Below are 18,552 nucleotides of genomic sequence, written 5' to 3' on the forward strand. Positions count from 1 at the left end.
GGCAGAAGACATGCTGTACCATGCTTATTTATGGGTAGTTTGAATTTCAAGTTTACACTGATTATAAAAAGACTTGGTTACCCTATCAAGCAAGTAGCAGATAACTGCCAGCATCATGATTTACAAATCATTGAGAACACCAAGGCCAAAATCAAGGATGCTGTATCATTGATGGACACCTGGGTTACTGAATCTGAAAGTGTCATTTGGTTTTTCAAATACTGTTGAATATTGGCAATACTGTTTTGTTAGGTAAATTTAGTGACCCTGGTGATTTCCTGAACAAACCTCCCTGCCAACAAGAGCTTGGATTAAATTACTGGCAAGTGCAGTGGAGGTGAGTAAGCCAATGGAGTTAGGTGAGCAGAATACACCGGGTTATGGGATGGTCTGGACAGAATTGCCAGATGCCAGTCTGATCAATTGTTTTCTTTCTCTCTCTTTACAACAAATACCATGCAGTTGTCTTCTCCATACTCTACCTCCCCTCCCAGTAAAAGAAAACAGAGGAGATATTTTCTCAGTTCCCTTCCTATGCCACTTTCTCCCCAAATTAAGTCAACCACCTTGGAAGGTGTCCACTTACTGTCCTGTCCTAAGGGGGGACAGACAGGCAGAGGGGCTTGGAGGTTCTGTAAATTTTGATAGGTATTATAGGTGCCTACTCCACAGCTACCCTTGATAACATAGGTAGGGATGAGGTTGTTTGAAAAAAAATGCAAAGGCAGAGAGAACTTGATTTAAAAAAAAAATCTTTCTTCAACTATTGGGTAAATTCAAGATTGCTCAGAGAAGTTTGATTCCCATCCCTAAGGCAGATTGGGTAGATCTCTGAGGTTAGAGCCCACAGCTGGGCCGTGGGAATTGGGCAGTTACAGGTGGTAACAAGAGCCAGGGAGGGAAGGTACTTGGGAGTGAGAAACACTGCATGGGGCTTGTGTTACCAGGAAGGTGGTTTAGCTCCGAGACTGACATACCTGCTTCAGAATCAGAGGCTCTGACAATTGCTAACAGTGTGACTTTGAGCCAAGTCTTTTAACAGTGTCTTGGTTTTCTTCACTGAAATGTGCAGCTACCAACAGCTCTGATAGGGTCATGAGGAAGATTCAATGGGTGGATGACTGCAGGGTGCTGAGCACAGTGTAAGGTGCACTGGGCATAGTAAGTCCTCAAAGAACCCGTGCTTACATCCACTCAGCAAACAATGTTCATTGAGCACCTACTATGTGCCATCTTTATAAATACCCTGATGCTACAAATTTAGAGTTCCTCGGAAAGGGACGTTGTTTCATAGTTCATAGCAAGAGATTGGGCAGGCAGGTTGGCTGAACTTTTTTGCTTTCTGTTTTGCCATTTCTTTCATGGGATGCCTTCTGTTTGTTTTGATTGGTGCAGGCTGAGGAACGATTTGAAACAAGTCACTTAGAAGCCCGGTATCACTCCACCTGTTGTTTTCACTTGTGAGGAGTGAGGGAGAGACAGAGATAGAGTAGGGGAGGACTGGTTCTTCCAGTCCCAGGGTGGGGCCTGGGTCTCTGCATTGCAGGCACACAAGGGCACCACTCCTTCCTACTTTCCTCCAGCTCTCACAACTTCAATCCTGATATTTGTGGAACAGATGGACCCTTACTTTACACCACATGATGTGTCCACTCATCATTGGTCAACTAGCACATCAAGGCACTGTCTTTGAGAAAATTTGTAGCAAAGTGGTTATTTTGGCAAGAAGTGTGGTGCCCTTGCCCTCAATAGCTGTTGCACTGACGCTCAAACCCCCTCCTGACTGGGCTGTGGTTCCAGAGATGGAGGCACCAGGTTGCTTAGATTTAGCCCTCCCCTAGTGTATCCTTCAGATTCCAGAGGAAATGCCTATAAGGACTTACAAAGTCTAGTCATGGGGCACGTGGGTGGCTCAGTGGTTAAGCGTCTGCCTCTGGCTCAGGTTGTGGTCCTGGGGTCCCGGGATCGAGTCCCACATCAGGCTCTCCGCATCAGGCTCCCCACATCAGGCTCCCTGCAGGAAGCCTGTTTCTCCCTCTGACTATGTCTCTGTCTCTCTATGTCTCTCATGGATAAATAAATAAAATCTTAAAACAAATAGACAAAGTCTAGTCATGATTATTAATCTCGATTCCTTTGGAACAAGTGAGGGCAGCGGCTGCAATTGAATATGAAGTTTTAGATACATTCATTGCCCTCAAACAGCTCCTCCAAATGCCCCCAGAGAAGAGAACTTCCTCATCTTCTGCTCTTTGCAAAATTTTGGTGCTCTCATCAGGAGATGGTGGCTGTTGGAAAGGTGAGCAGGAGAAGGAAATGAGAGTGAGAGACAATAGTGCCATGGGCACGGCTTTCCTTCTCCACTTCCATCTGAATGCCAACCATGTGTCCATAGATGCAGTGACCGTGGCCACCAACCTCAGTGCCTCACATGTAAGTGTTCTCTGTGAGAGAAGCTCTTCTCATGCTTCAAACACTGTCTTCAATGTCATCTCCTTCTCCCTCTTCAGTTGACTTCCAAGTTGCCTCCCTAGGGAAGCCTTCCTGACTGTCCTGTGTTTGTTTAATTCTTTAATTCACAGCACTTATCACAGCTGATAATCACATACACTTATCTCCCCAGCCAACTGTTTCGTTCCAGTAGGAAAGGAGCCATTTCTGACTCTACTTCGGATCAAATCCCCAGGGGTCAGCAGCTAGCAGGCACATAAGGGCTCAGTAAACATGCTTTGAGGGAATAAGTGTCTTAAGTGTTGCCTCTGGAGCTCTGAAGTTGACTGGACAGAACGGAGTTCCTTAAAAGCCTTCAATCAGGCCCACTGCCAGGCCCCCCCAAGTCACATAGCTCAGGCACTGCCTGGGCCAACCCGAGATGTATACTCTTCAAGATGGGAAGACATCTGGCCATACTGACTCCACCCAGCAGCCCAGGGCACTCCAGCCAGGGCCCAGGGAATCCACTGATGGGGGACACAGAGGGGCTGGAATGGGTCCAACGCAAAGCATGTCTTATAAGTCTGAGGGAGTTGGGCCAGGTCTTCAGCACAGAGGAGAAGCCAGAGCATGTGAACTTAATGAGCCCTCACAGCTGTTTTTAATGGGGCCCTGATCACTGGAGGGCAGTTGGGGGAGAAGGTGGGACACGGTCTCAAAGGCTTAATTAAAAGTCATGAAAAGAAAATGACACACAGAAAGGGTGTGCTGAAAGGGTGGGAAGGGGCTTGGTTGGGAAGACAGGACTGGCATTTCCTTTTTTTTTTTTTTTAAGATTTTATTTATTTATTCATGAGAAACAGAGAGAGAGGCAGAGACACAGGCAGAGGGAGAAGCAGGCTCCATGCAGGGAGCCCGACGTGGGACTCCATCCCGGGTCCCCAGGATCACACCCTGGGCTGAAGGTGGTGCTAAACCGCTGAGCCACCCGGGCTGCCCAGGACTCGCATTTTCATTTTAAACTATGTCAACCAGTTGCCTGAAGCCAAACTTAGAGTTGAAATGGGAAATGAACAATCATTACATAGGGCAAAAGGAGAACATTTGAGCATCAGATGAAGCTCAGAAAATATAGCAAACTCAATGCTTAACTTTCCAAGCCTGTAAACTTTTCTTGACATTTGTATGGGGGCTTATCCCAAGGCTCACTGATGATCATTCGGCAGTGAGGAGAGCATGCATTTTGTGCTTGCTATACCTGGGGGAGACTGCAGATGTGCCCAGAGTGCATATGCCATTGCTGTCTGAGATTCAGACCACTAACTCTGAGGGAAGAAAAAGTCTGCAGACATTTTTGGCTTATAGCTGACCTGTTTGCCAGGAGCTGTGCCATGCACTTTTAAATATATTATCTCATTCATTCCTCACCATTATCCTGTGAGGCAGATATTCTCAACCCCACAGAGATGTTCAGAAACTTGCTCAAGGTCATATGGCTGTCAGAGTCACAATATGAAGCTAGTTATTCTAACTTCATATGCTGGTCCTTTAACCACCATGCTACCTATCACCTGTGAAAATATTCATTGAACAACAAATATATACTGGTTGTTTCTAAGTGGCACCCATTTCCACTTCCTTTTATATGTGAGGATGTACAGAGGCAGTATGGATATAGGAAAGTTACTGCTTCTGGTTTTATTCATCAACTTGTTTAACCAGCTATTCATCTGTTTATCCATGCAACCACCTAGTAGCCAATCAACCAATCAACTATCCAAAAACATCATCCATCCCACCAGCCAACCAACCATCCACACTAACCCAACTAACCAATGAACTATCCTTAGATCTCTTGGTGTAAATTGGGATTAGTAGTTGTACCCATTATACAAGTGAGGGCTTAACACAGGGCTTCATGACACTGATTAATCAGTATTATCATTGGGCTGTGTTGTCTTGAGCTGAGTACTCCAATATGTAATCAATGTCTCAAAGGTAGAGAGGTTTGAGGCTGCTTGGCTGTTTTATGAATGGCATTCTCAAACTTACTGAAAAGGTTAATGATCATAAAATGCTCTTTTCTAAGGGAAAATTATTTTTAATCTGGTGGTCTGAGAAAATTGGGCTTCTGCTAAAAAGCTCATTGGTTTTTACTCTTTGGATAGTGACTCATACAAAAATTATGATCTTTACGGACTGAGCATTTTGTGTTTTAACTTCATCCTGGACTCCCTTTTATATTTCTCTCCTTGTTTTTGCCTACTTTTTTTGAAATATAGTTCTCATTTATTCTTTCTTTTTTTAAAGATTTATTTTAGAGAGAGAAAGCACACACATGAGTGGGGAGAGGGGCAGAGAGAGAGAGAGAGAGAGAATCTCAACCAGACTCCCTGGTGAGTGCGAGGCCCAGTGCTGGGCTCCAACCCAGGACCCTGAGATCAAGACCTGAGCCAAAAATCAAGAGTTGGCCACTTAACCAACTAAGCAACCCAGGCACCCCTCTAATTTATGCTTTCTATGTTGAAACTAAATTTGGTTGGGATTTCTCAAATCCCTGTGGTAACCAGAAGGACAATAAACATGATTATTTATAAGTTCCAATTCATGTATTGACTAATGTTTTAACTAATGCAGAGAAAGAAAGGCTACCTGAGCCACCACGAAAGGCCCCTGCACACCTGCTTGCTCTGAATTGAGGGGCAGAGGACGTATGAGATTGAATACTGTGAAAACATAAATCCGATGGGTAGACTTAGGACAGTGGTACATTTTTTTCTTCTATTGCTCATGAGTGGGATTCAAATTCCTCTTCCCAAAAGAGTGACAGAGTGGGAGAGAGATAAAAAGGAAGGGAGGGAAAGAGTAGAGTTCTGAGAGAGAGCATTACACCAGAATGAATAATTCTGGATTTTCAACTCCTCAGATTTTTAGCTCATTTATTACATGAAATTAAGCAAGTCATTCAATTTCTCTCATTTTCCATTTCCTTCTCTGCCAAACAGTATGAGCATTCCTATCCATTTCATTGGGTTGTTACCAGGATGAGAAGAGATAAAAGCTTTGAGAACTATAATGTGAACTTCAAAGGGCAGTAATTTGTATTATTTCTTATAAAATGCCAAAATTCCAATAGTGCTGTCCATGGCATATTTATTTATTTATTTTGAGATAGAGACAGAGAGAGAGAATGTGGGTGGAGGGGAGCAGGTAAGTGGAGGGGGAGGGCTGAGGGAGAGAGAGAATCTCAAATAGACTCCCCACTGATCCTGAGATCATGACTTGAGCCAAAAATCAAGAGTCAGATGCCTAACTGACTGAGCCACCCTATGTGGGACATTTAAAGCACATTTTTCCAGCTCTCAGAAACTAGCTGATTAGGAAGGAAGGAAGGAAGGAAGGAAGGAAGGAAGGAAGGAAGGAAGGAAGGGAGGGAGGGAGGGAGGGAGGGAGGGAGGGAAAGAAAGAAAGAAAGAAAGAAAGAAAGAAAGAAAGAAAGAGAAAGAAAGAAAGAAAGAAAGAAAGAAAGAAAGAAAGAAAGAAAGAAAGAAAGAAAGAAGGAAATTTCCTTGGGTTTTTGCAGCTCAGTCAGGAGCAATCTGTCAGACAAGGCTGTATTTACAGTGGCACTCCCTCTGTGAGAAGGCACCCCCTGTCAGGTCCCCTTGACCAGGGCAGAAATAGGGCCAGGGAGCTGTCTTACCTCATCATCACAGCTGATGGAGCATTTGCCATCCAGAGAGGCACACTGTGGGGTCAGGTGAAAGCAAGGGGAAATGCGTTACTTGGACATTCCAGCATCTGCTATGATTGCCACTTAATTATTCAAGGACAAGCTTTAAGAAGTCCTTGCCTTTTATGCAAATACCAAATTTCAACCAAAGGGAATGCGCCAAGATGTGTCTTGTCTGCCTTCCCCAGGATCAATACCAGTTCCAAAGAGTAATATAAAAGACAATTTATTGGGAGGTAACTGGCTCTTTTTCATTTTAATTTATGTTGTCTATTTTAATTTACATTGACATTCAATATTGATATCTTTTTAAGATCTCAAGTCTTTGAGTAATAAAAAGTATAACTGTGCTGTTACTTAATTTTAAATTAATAGATCCTAATGGCTTTTTTTAAAAAAAACCTCTGTTTTCTTAGTCTATAGTTTCCTAATGTGTTAATTTAAGCATTTATTTAAGAAATACCATTCCAACAATTCGAATTGAGCAAAATTGCCATTTCTAACAAATTACTAAACAAATACCACTAAGACTGCTCAGTACAGAGAACACAGTACAAGGCAAGAAGGCTCCCAAATTCTCCAAGGCAGAGAAATCCTCTGGTCAAAGAGGGTAGATGCATGCTTAGTCAGATCTAGTTATGCAAAGGACTTCAAAAGTGAAATAAAGAAATTCACAAATCAACAACCAGACATCACGAGATTAGAGAAAAGTCACTATGGAAAATCACAAAAGTCCCCAACAGGTAAAAGAAAAACTTCTCCTTTGGAAGGTCATTCTCTTGATTTCACAATTAAAACTGTTTATAGGAGCAAATTGCCTGCTTTCCCAGCATGTGGCGTCTAACATGCTGACAACCTTTTATTTTGCAGTGAAATGAAAGGTAATCTGAGCAGCCAGCAGTTCATTTTACAAACATTCATCGGAAATCTGGCACTTTTAGGCTCCGGGTACCCAAATGTGAACACCTGTATAATAACAGTGCCGCTAATGCTTCAATACACTGATTATAACTTACCTGTCTGCTGGCAGTCCAGAACTTCCTCTGGAAAAATTCAAGTTTCATCTGAATGCCTACAGCTGGGACAAATTATAAATAAAACAAGGCATTAGAGATTCCTTCACACAATTATTTAAGATTATCATTGAAAATCATCTGTCACGGCAAGAAGCTGATGCAAGCATATCAGATAAGAACGCTTAAAAACTAAACTTACAGTGAAGTCTACAACCACGACATTTTATCTTTCAGGTAAGGAATTCTCAAGGTTAATTATACTCACAGAACTTTTGACATAGAGCAAACTGAGCACAGTGCAGGTGACTCTTTGGAGCCATGTGACCTGTGTGTTTCTAAAACTCATACACTTGTGGTCACTCCCCTCCCCAACCCAGGCTAAAAACAGGAATGAAGAAAAGACAGCATATTTAGAAAACCACTGCATCTTCAGAGTTCTTGTTACAGTTATTACCATATGAACTTGCATGTCTAAAATGTATACCATGCATGTGTTTTTGAGATATAACATTTGGAAAGCACTTGTCATGAGGCTGGTGTTTGGAAGTGAGTCACTTGACTATGATGTGACTTAGTTAAACTGGCCCCCAGTATCCACATCTCAATGATGATGATTTTCCCTCCCCAGGAACTTTGAGGGAATTATGCAGTTCTGTTTGGTCATGAAAGGATCCCTCGAGCAACAGTTCCTCTAGTGACGGAAACATACAGAAAGAAGAAGTTAAGAAAGTGACTTGAAATTTTGGGATGTAGCATTTGGTGGAACCTTAGAACGAGGACACGAACAAGCTCATGCTGTTTCTCTCCGTGAAGCCAAAATGATGTAATGCTTGAAACCATTTCGGAAAGTGCTCAAGGCAGAGCAAAAAGCTCATCACATGGTGAGAAGATGTTAGAGGAGTCTGGAAAGACAGAGTGAGATTCTGGGCTGGAAACACTGGACCCCACACGGGACACCATTTATCCCAGGGCAGTTTTGCAAACCTCAGTCCGTTGCACACAACCTCACCAATTTTGGCCACATCTGCACACCACCGGTATTGTTAGCTATCTTTCCACACTTTTTCTTTTACTTAAATACCTAAAGTAACTTCAACTGAAATAATAATTGCCACCAAAGGAAATACACAATTATGAAAAAAAAAGTTCACTCAAGACTCTTAAGATCTTGCATGTCGCCATGTTTGATCCCCCTCAGGTAATCATTGCCATGCTGACTTCAGGAAGTGGAAGATTCCTAGAGGCTGTTACTCTTAAAACTGTCAAGTGCATTCCTCCTTCCTAGAAGAATTGTTGAAGCAAGCCCTGAGATTCAAGGTTGACTGGGGTATGTACACTGGGAGGGACTCATCTTCAACCTTTGGACTCAGCATGTCAAACCCTAGGATAGGGCTAGACCTAAGCCTGGCTGCCATATGCAGGATTGGAAGTCTCTGAAATGCACCATTTCAGCACTCTGGATTCATCCTGCTTTGCTCAAAGTGTCCTCCATCCTCCAGATCATAAGCTCTCCAAGGGCAGGCACCTGTTCTTCCTCCTCACTGGATCCCTGCCCCCAGCAAGATGCTGAGCACACAGATGGCCCATCGGTAAATGCTTGCTTTTAAGAAAACTTTCAGGTCATATTACAGTCAGTAGTTCTAGAGAAAGAGGAGTAACATAAACATGAACTATAATCACCCCCAAATAGAAGTTTTTCAGGGTCAACTCTCCACCTATATGAGCCACCTGGGGAACTTTAAGAAAAAGTACTGATGCCTGGTTGCCTTCCCCCTCCATACCTAGACCATTTAAATCAGAACTCCTGGGAGTGGTGTCTGGGCATGGGGAGTTGAAAAATAGCCCCTAGTGAATCTAATGCACAGCCAGGGTTGAGCATGGCTGTTCCAAAGGCCCTGGTTAACTGGCTGTCGAGGACCTGCCACAACATGGACCTCTTTGTCAGACTACGACACAAGCTGCTCTTCCTAGCCCTGGAGAAAATTTCAGAGATTACCTTGAAGGAACCTGATTTTGGAGGCTGAAGGCTGTTTGCTGTGGATTCAAATACTTCTTATCTTCCAAAACACCTGACAGGCTGTATCCTTGTTGGGATGAGCCAATGGGGGAAGCTACAGACCAGGGTGTAGGCTGGGTTTTGCTCAGATCCCCCAGCCGGCAGAGGTGAGAGCCTTCCCTTAAGAAGTGGCTTGGAATGAATATCTCTGGTTCTACCAAAGACAGGGAGGGATGGCAAAAAGCTGACTTCAGGACAGAGGGCCTCAAGTTGTTGTGACATCCACTCATTGGTATCTAGGAGGAGGGTGGAAATGAGCTTGTCTCTCGTCTTTTGTGTATTTTCTCTGTGCAGCTTTCCCCCTACATTGTTCCCCAGCCAGTTCTTCCCAGGGTGGCAGTCAGAGTAACTCTAAGGGCACTTCTGAGGGACATGGTCAACAGCCATGGCAGGCTTCCAGGTGCTAAAGGATAAAGCAGAGGGTTTCCTGAAAGCATCACCCCACAGTGGCCTTTCCATGGTGTTTCTTCTTCCAACAGCCCAGAGTTGCCCCTGGCCCACCTATCATTACCTGAGTTCCCCATCAGCAGCCCATGCCCTTTCTGAGAACCCCTTCCATTCTTTGATGGAGCACTCCCACCCCCCAATTTTTACCTCCCTAATGAAGCTTGCTGCTCCCTCCTGGGTGTTTATCCATCTCACATTCCTGAAGCCTGCTATCATCTGCCCCTTTCAGCTTGTACCCCAGCTCCTCAGAGCGCTTTAATCTTTCCTCCTGAGTCAGCCCCTCTGTCCCATTAATCATGCGGGCTGCTTCTCTCTGATCCCCCTCCAGCAGGCTGCGTCCCCTCCCTGCTCCTGATGCCCTAAACTAGACACGGCTTTCCTCGCTCCTCACTCACCCCCATATGGGCTGTGAGGTTGATGCCACAGGGCTTCCTGACAGTCCTGACTGCCTTGTCTGCTTGGTTTTGCCCTGGCTGTGTTTTTGAAGGCTGCCCCCCGCCCCTGCCCCCCGCCCCTCCCAGCAACCCTGGCCCCTGGGTCTCTGTAGCACATCTGAGTTTGTAGCATTTTCACCTACAAGCTAACATACTTCTCTGTGATGAGGAGGATCACAAGCTCATTGGCAAGTCAACTTCATGACCATTGGTTCAGTGGCCTTCCCTATGTCAAGCTCTCCATTGAGTGCTGAGGGGAATGAGAACACACTCCCATGGTGTCTAGCTGGGGAGTAGCCACATGGTAAACTCAATGTCAGAGGCTTCAGAGAGGACTGTGGAGCACAGAGGATGGAGTGGCTTTGGCCTGGCAGAAGCTTCGTGTAAGGTTATACCCAAGGACCCCACTGGCAGGAAAAGTAAGAACAGAGGAAAGAAGGTAATCCAAGTCCAGAAATAGCACAGGCAAAATGATGCAGCTTTTTAAAAGACCATCGTGTCTTCTGAAGAGTATCCTGTAGGCCCTTGGGATACTGAATCATTGCAACAGAGGCTGAAGGTGCCCACATAGCCTACAATACTTACTATTTGGCCCTTTACTGAAAAAGTTTGTGGACACTTGCTATCGGGTCTGAGGAGCCATTTCAGGTTCAGTAGAGAAATGGCAGGACTTCAGATCTATATTGTAGAAGATCCACGATGGAAGCCTTGAAGAAGAAGAAGGCAAAGGGCCCAGACAGTGGAGACCAGAATGAGAGGAGTTAAGCAGCCACAGCCACTTGGTACATTTGGCTAATGATTTCTTGAGCATGAAAATGATTTAAAGTGGGAAAAACACACCGAAAAAAAAAAATCAGAATAAAAACTGCCTCCCCCCCAAAACAAACAAAAATGCTTCAGGAGCATCCTCTGGCCAAGAAAACAAATATGAGCTTCCACAAACAGAGTCCTTTCACTATTTTCCTTTATTTTTGTTTCACATGTTTTTTTTTTCTTTTTTCAACTTTTATCAGAAAAAAGTCATTATTATTACTTCAGCAAGTCCCTTTCTCTTCCCCCACCTCCTACATATTCCCAAATGGAACCTGAGATATTTGTCATGCCTGTCTGTTTTGTTCTTTCAACAACATTTTAAGCCATACCAGTATATTCTGATTCAAGTCAATCCTTGCTAATTTAATAAGGAAAACAAGGACAGAAAATGCTTTAGTGAAACCCAAGTCCCAAAGAGAATGAGGAAAATAAAAACACCATTCCTGGGGTTTAAAATTTTCTAGACAGTCCAGAAAATCATCAGCATATTTCTCCTGGAGTTCATGGTGCTCTTCACTTCCATCTGATTACAAATGCTCTCAGACTCCTACTGGGGCTTTTATGGAGAGGAGAGAAGAGCCCCCTTTCCATAACAGCATCTCACTCCCCTTCCAGGAGTGGAACAGACCCAGAAAAATGTATCCTTCCCAAAGTGCTGGTATTGTGTGAGCCTCCAGGACAGTGACCCTGAGATACTGGGATGGTCTTTGGAAAACCAGCAAAACAACAAAATCATCGTTATGAGAACTGCCATCCCCAAGAGCCCCAGAGCCTCTCACAGAAAATATTCAGGCATCCGGAGCACTGACATCACTTTGGGTTTGAATTGTTCAGGTTACCGTTCCTGTAACTCTTCTCAGTACTCAAGGAAGGCCTCAGTACAGATTTTCAGCTCAGCAGAGCAGACCACATACCTTCAATGAAGTAGGTTCCAGGCTTCTTCTTTCCCCAACTTTCTAACTTCCTTACAACCTACTCCCCCCTCCTTTTCTTCCTCCATGTTTATCAGAAACCCAGGATGTGCTAGGTGGTGGGTCTACTGAGATGAAGTCAAGACAGCCCGGCATGGGAACCTGAAGAGAGCAATCAAATTGCTGAAAAGAGGATAGCACTTCAGGATTCCCAGAGTGGATGTAGGTGAGCACAGAGCATCATCCACCTAACATCCAGCCATTAACATCCAGCAGGATGTCAATGACTACTGTGCTTGAATTGGGATGAACAGCTGACCGCAAATGCTCTCGTTCTGTCCTGTCCAAGTTAGTGGCCACCAGCTATGTGTGGCTATTTAAATTAAAATAGAATAAAATTAATAATTCAGTTCCATAGTTGTACTAGCCACATTTTAAGTGTTCAATAGCCACATGGTGCTAGTGGCCACTGTACTGGATCATGCAGATCTAGAACATTCCTATTATCACAGAGGGTCCTATTGGACAGAGATCAGTGATAACAGGAACAATCACAGAGAACTGAGTATTGGCATTCTTTAAGGATCAGTGGTAAAGTTCTCCACAGACCTGTCCACACTACCCACTCCCTGGAGGTGCAAAAAATAAGGATGACTTAGGTACAGGGGATTTAGATCAGATAGAGCTGCCAATGTGAGAAGACCTGGATTTGCAAAGGGAAGTTGGTAATTAGTTTGAGAGAAACCCAAAGAAATCAATGCAATATGCTCAATGTGGCTACCACCCCCAAGATTTATTTATTTTGCTTTATAAAATTTGAGAATACAAATTACATTTCCAGTGCTATTATATTCAAATGCATTCAAGATGAAATCATGCATGCATCTCATATCAGGTTAATAGACATGCATTCAAGTGTAATCCGAGACTCACCAAAGAACAATGTTACATGTAAAATTAGAAATAAAATAACTTTTTCATATTGTATTCATTTAGAAATAATTTTCTGTGGGCTTGGCCTCAACTTGCAACATACCCCTAGGAGCACAAATCCGGTTTGTAAAATGGTGCTCACCATGCCTGGCACGCAAGCTCGCACAAACACCCTTACTTCCATTTGCCCAATCCTCCAGCCACACAATATATTCACATACGCTTTGAGAGCTCATCCAGGAGACAGAAAAATAATCTAGCCACCACCAATAAATTATAACCAGGAAAATTTTTACCAAGAGAACTGGATGTGAATCCTGTTTATAAGATGGCTAAGGATGTGTGCAAAGGATGTATTACTTCACCTCTCTGTCCCTGCAAAGAGAGTCATACTAGCTTTAGCTTCTGAACAGAACTTTAGTGGGCTGGGGAAAAATGGCACAAAGTACAATGGTGTGCATTAGAACACTCTAAAGGCTTGATGGTGTTGTCAACATTCCTGCTATGATTTGTTCATAGAGTTTTTATCCTTTATTCTTGCTGTTCAAAACCATACACAGTCTTTCCTGCCAGGATATTGAGACTGAACAAAAATTTCATCCATCATGAATCCACACTGTTCACTGCTAGCAATGTCTATGGTGTAATATTGGTGGATAAACGCCTAACTAAATTATGATACCAAAGAAGAGGGATAGAGACTATATGAACACTGGCAAGATGAAGCAACATACAGAAAGTGATCATTCTCTTTCAGCTGAGCAAGCTTTTAGAATGGAGTCTTCCCCCTCGGGATTAAGGAATGCTGTGCCCCACTGTTCAAACACTACCACATGCCTCTTCTGGAATTGTGATCATTTATGCACACTCGGGACAAGGCTAGACAGGTCTGCATACAGAATCCAAGAGGGTTACTGTTCCTGAAACTGGCACCATCAGCTCCAGGTGCTCGTCAGCCAGGGTACTATCAAAGCTTCTCAATTGACTGGTCACTGCTGGGAGCAGGTGACCATTATTTCAGTCTGGTGCTTGGGCAGAGAAAGGTTCCAGAGTGACCTTCAGTCAGAGTGGCCCACAAACAGGAGCATTTTCTAATAGATCCCAATCCATGGGTTGGGATATGGTAAAACAAAACAAAACAAAACAAAAAAAACCCTGCATCTTTATTAGAGAAAATAAAACTCTAATGAGTTGATAAATAAAATATCTGTTAGGAATATCCCACGTATTTCATGACTTAAGATTGGGACAAGTTTTCTGACAACCTAAATTCTACAAATAAAAGCTGGCCATACGTTTGTTACCTCATCCAGATAATGAGCTCCTACTTGTCATATTTCTCAAGCAGGGTACTGGCTACTTTTACTCAGCTGGCTTAATATCTCCCATCCTGTCCTCATCCCCCCTTTGACAGAGCCCCTGAATTTTCATTCCTTTGTGTACAATGGCAATGATCGCTAGCGGTGATAGTAACAAGGCCTGGCACATTTGGATTCCAACTTGCCTTAATTAACGGTCAACTGGAATAGCTGTGAGCCAGGCCACATTTGTTTAAATGTTTTCCTCTGTTTGTTTTCAACATAGTTAATTGCAAGTTGAACTAACAATGAATCTGAATGTCACTTTTCGGGGAATATTTCATGATCAACTAGGGGTTTGGAATAAGGCCACTGTTCTGGGGTGTTGAGGAAAAGAATTCTAACCTTCCTTACATCAAATACAAGCCCATTCCAGAGGTCTGCTAATGTCCAGGATAAATGACTTACCACATGAATAACAATTTAAAACCGTAATGTGAATTATGACATAACTCATCTGTTAAATATTTCATGTGAAGATTTTAATGAATTGCATGATGGAATGTTGGACAAAAAAGACAAGTGAAATCCTGGGACTAATTTGGGTGAAACTGAGAACAGAGTATCCTCGCGATGAGGGGGAAGGAAAGGCAGCTGCACTCATGTCCCCCTGGGTGTCAGACTGGCAAGTCCAAAGGCTTTCTTAAAAGATTATAGGGGAGAGAGAGCGATCAGCAACAACTGTTTGAAAAATATTTAGATCAAAGCAATATTCGTTTATTATAATCTTGGTAAAGCCTGAACATTAATCTCTAAGGTATGGTATTATTTCAAATATTGGGGTGGGGGGGACATCCTCACAGCAGCCGACACACCTTGTATCTTAGCCTATGCCAAGTGAAGAAATACAATGATAAAAGGGGAGGAGGTGTTTTAAATATACAACCCCCCCCCCCCAAATGAGTGCATGTTTCACCTCTGAAGTATTCCTTGTGGTACATGGTGGGGGAGGGTAGACTGTCTTATACATGCTTTTAAGTAACGAAGAGCTACACGATGGATGTCTGTGGTAAGAGAGAGGGAGTGGAAACAGGACTCATCACTTGATTGACAACTCGATAGCAAAAGGTTTTCCTTGGAGACTCCTAGCTGTGGAGGCCTATTTTAATCTGCCACCATCCCCACCCAGTCTGCGACTGGCTTCTGGGAACGTGTGTAGGAAGGCCTGATCATTGGCCCGCATATTTCTCTGGTAATCGCTTTGGTTTTGTCCTGCCAGAACTTCTCGGGAGCAGTCACCTCTGGTAGAGTGTAATAAGTGACAATTATGAATGTTTCCTCCATTTGGATTCTAATTACTTGACAGAATCAACGCTGAAAAGAATTAGCGGGGCCGTGGGATGGAATAATAATTTTCTTTTCACTCCTGAGGTAATCTGGAAGCATTTTTCCAGACTTCATCTAAAGAACCCTATATTCCCTCAACTTTCTGAGGCCATGGGAGCTGGCATCAAGTATTTTTTGTCACATCGTTTTATGCTCACAAACCTCTTCAAATAATATTATTTCAATAAAGTTTTTCAGCCAATACATTTCTAGAGTCAATTCCCATCTTTTCAACCTTTTGGAATAAAACATTTAAGCCTCAGGCTTCATTGTATTTTAATCAGGGTTACACAAATCAATGTCCATTAAGAAAATTATAAGCTTCCAAATTATAGCTCCCCAGTTAATAATTTCTTATTAGGTCACCACCTAATAACAGTTACCAAAGAGATTTTAACAAAATCAGGGGTCAGATTTCCAAACATTTCAAAACCCATAATAGAATGGTCACATTTAGTTGCCAAACACCTCTGAGTTGGATGTTTGTGACTATACTTAATGCAAAGCAGCACTAAAATATCCACGTGGGTGGCTCACAGGGCTGGAGGGATGCATCCAGCTCCTCTGATTCTTTAGCTCATGTTCCAGGGCACAGAGAAGGAAGGGGACTTTTGCAAGAGCACCCAGCTCATTCGAGGGATCCTGAGTCAATTCCAGAGTGACTCACCTCAGATCTTTCCAGGGCGACTCACCTCAGATCTTTCCAGGGCTGGGTGGGAACTGCAGGGAGTGACATAAAGGGAGCAGCTCAGCTCAGCTGACGCCTTGTGGGAACACAGTTTGGATGCTACAAGTTATTCTGATGCTTGCAAGAGAAGCTGAGAAATCTAGATTTCATATGCAGACAATTCATTGAAAAATTCACAGCACTCCCGTAGTGTTGCCAGATAAAATACTTCTGATTTGCTAAATCTGGCAACCCTATACTGAGGGTCACACGCCCCAGCCCAGGCAATGACCTGGGGTGACCTCTGTTGCAAGCTGAGAAGAGAGCACTGAGGTAGCTTGTGTCCCCTAACAAAGTATCAGGACTGGGAATCAAGGCTGCCTCCATCAACATGACCTTTGTGACTTTGCTATTTGTTCCAGAAAATTCTTGCCCAGAAATACAAGGCTGTAAACAAGTAAAAATACCTCATGATTTACTTGAGAATCTTCTCCCAAAGCAATTTTTTTCTGAACAACAGACTACTCAGGCCAATATGGAAAGTGCTCATTTATCAAACCAAGACTTGAGAGGCCCACTATTCTTAAAGTAATCCGATCCCCAGATCCCCACACGGAGAGACCCACCAGACCCCAGAACCCTAGCAATATCTACTGACCCTCTCTTGCTAGGAAATACTTAGACCCTGGCAGGGTGGTGTTCTCCTTCACTGCAGGAGGGAACAATCCTGACCTTGCTTGGTCTACAGAATTTTCTAATGGTTTTCTTGTCAACAAGAAATGCTTCTTCAAAGCACTTAACAATACTTGGCATTAAATTATATTATTATTATTTATTATGATTCATTCCCACCTGACTAGGGGTAAGCCCCTTGAGGGGCAGAGAATGTTTACACCTGCATTCCCTGAATCTAGAAAAAGTGCCCAGCTCAGGCAGGCATTTGTGAATACATGTGGAATAAATGACTGGACAGTTGGATGTGGTGCTGATGCTGATGTCAGCTGTTCCTAGACAGTTTTCTCTCTATTTTGCTATTCAGGTGGCTTGCATATTGTCCTGAGGGAAACTGAGGGCCATGGAAAGGTTTTCAGTGAGGCACAGGTGTGAGATGAGAACAAATCTTGCAAATATCTGTAGGAAAAGGTGGGGCTGCATGGTTTGTGTGGGGAGGTGAGGGATGATGGAATTGCACTGAGCAAGGGGCACCAGGGATGGAGCAGAGAGGTGTGCTCTTGCTGCTAGGCGCTCCTGACCAAGTGAAGCCTGGAATCTGAGCCTTGCCATTGGTACATTAATCTCCTCTACACTTTGCCAGATACCACCTATCCCTCAGCCTCAGGGCTCTGTCATTTTAGCTTAGTAAATTTCAACATGTTGCAATTTTGTTTGCATGTGAATTATTTCATGAAACATGTTTCCCTGCTCACTAGACATGTCTTGGAATTATGTACGATATATTCCATGATGGGAATTATTTTATAAATTGGATCATAGGAATTATATCACATAGTAATAGTAACATTAATAATATCAATAATTCATAGTATTTATCAAGCCTCCTACTGTGTGCCAGGTATGCCCTAGGAGTTTAAGATACCGTAAGCCAATCCTCCGAATACTGTGCCAGGTGGGCAGTACTCCTAGCCACACTCTTTATATATAAGAAGCCTGATGATCAGAGACCTAAGTTATAGGCCGAAGGTCTCCCTATCAGGAAGTGATCTTCACCTTGGTTTTCATCTCACAGAACAAAGTCAAAGAGGTTTTCTCAACTGTGAGTTCGAACATGCCCTCTGTGGGTTTGTTTTTCTTTTTTGCAGATAAAATACAGACTGGAGGTCTCAAGTTAAGTCACACATCATTCTCTATTCAAACAATCCAGAATATTTGTACCAATTATCAACATATTCAAATTGGTTCTGTCTTTTCCAGACATTAATGACCAATTAGTTTAGGGGATTGGCTCATCACTTTAACACAAGTCTGAGAACACACTGCTTGCTCTGCAGGGACAGTTAGTGAGGTATTCAATAAAGAGTCAGGACCCAAGGATGAGTAGAAATTTATGAGGACCTAGTGACCAGGTGAAGAGGGAGGGTGGAGAGAGCACTTTAGGCCACCTGCCACATCTCGAGCTGCATCCTAGAACTCCAGGAGACCACCTGTGTGGCCAGTGCAAGCAAAGAGGCCAAACTTGCCTAGTCTTTATGAGACAGCGACTGGCGCTCAATGAGGAGGTTCAAACAAAAACTGGTGATTATTCTGGGGATAGAGCATCACAAGCACAACTGCCCTCTTCACGGTGGGTCAGTAAGACCATCCTTCTCACTCAGTATCCAGTGTCACCAGGTCATCTGACATGAGAAGGACAATAAATGGAAAGTCAAAGGAAGACCCCATACTTAGGAGCACGCTCATGCAGCAA

The 18,552-nt window shown here is 43.4% G+C and overlaps 1 protein-coding gene across 10 annotated transcripts in view; it reads right to left on the reverse strand.

The window, feature by feature from the left end:
• CACNA2D3 (calcium voltage-gated channel auxiliary subunit alpha2delta 3) overlaps positions 1-18,552 on the reverse strand; it is a 946,725-nt gene that overhangs the window by 80,511 nt on the left and 847,662 nt on the right. For all 10 annotated transcript variants that reach the window (XR_005374880.1, XM_038566127.1, XM_038566132.1 and 7 more), the window contains 2 exons: positions 7,183-7,244; positions 6,137-6,181 (listed from right to left, as the gene is read on the reverse strand). Coding sequence is in view for 9 of the 10 variants with exons in the window: in XM_038566127.1 (XP_038422055.1) it covers positions 6,137-6,181; positions 7,183-7,244 (107 nt within the window). In the remaining variant the exon portion in view is untranslated. The remainder of the gene's footprint in view (positions 1-6,136; positions 6,182-7,182; positions 7,245-18,552) is intronic.

The sequence above is a fragment of the Canis lupus genome, chromosome 20 (assembly GCF_011100685.1).
Source record: "Canis lupus familiaris isolate Mischka breed German Shepherd chromosome 20, alternate assembly UU_Cfam_GSD_1.0, whole genome shotgun sequence".
In the NCBI taxonomy this organism is placed as follows: domain Eukaryota; kingdom Metazoa; phylum Chordata; class Mammalia; order Carnivora; family Canidae; genus Canis; species Canis lupus.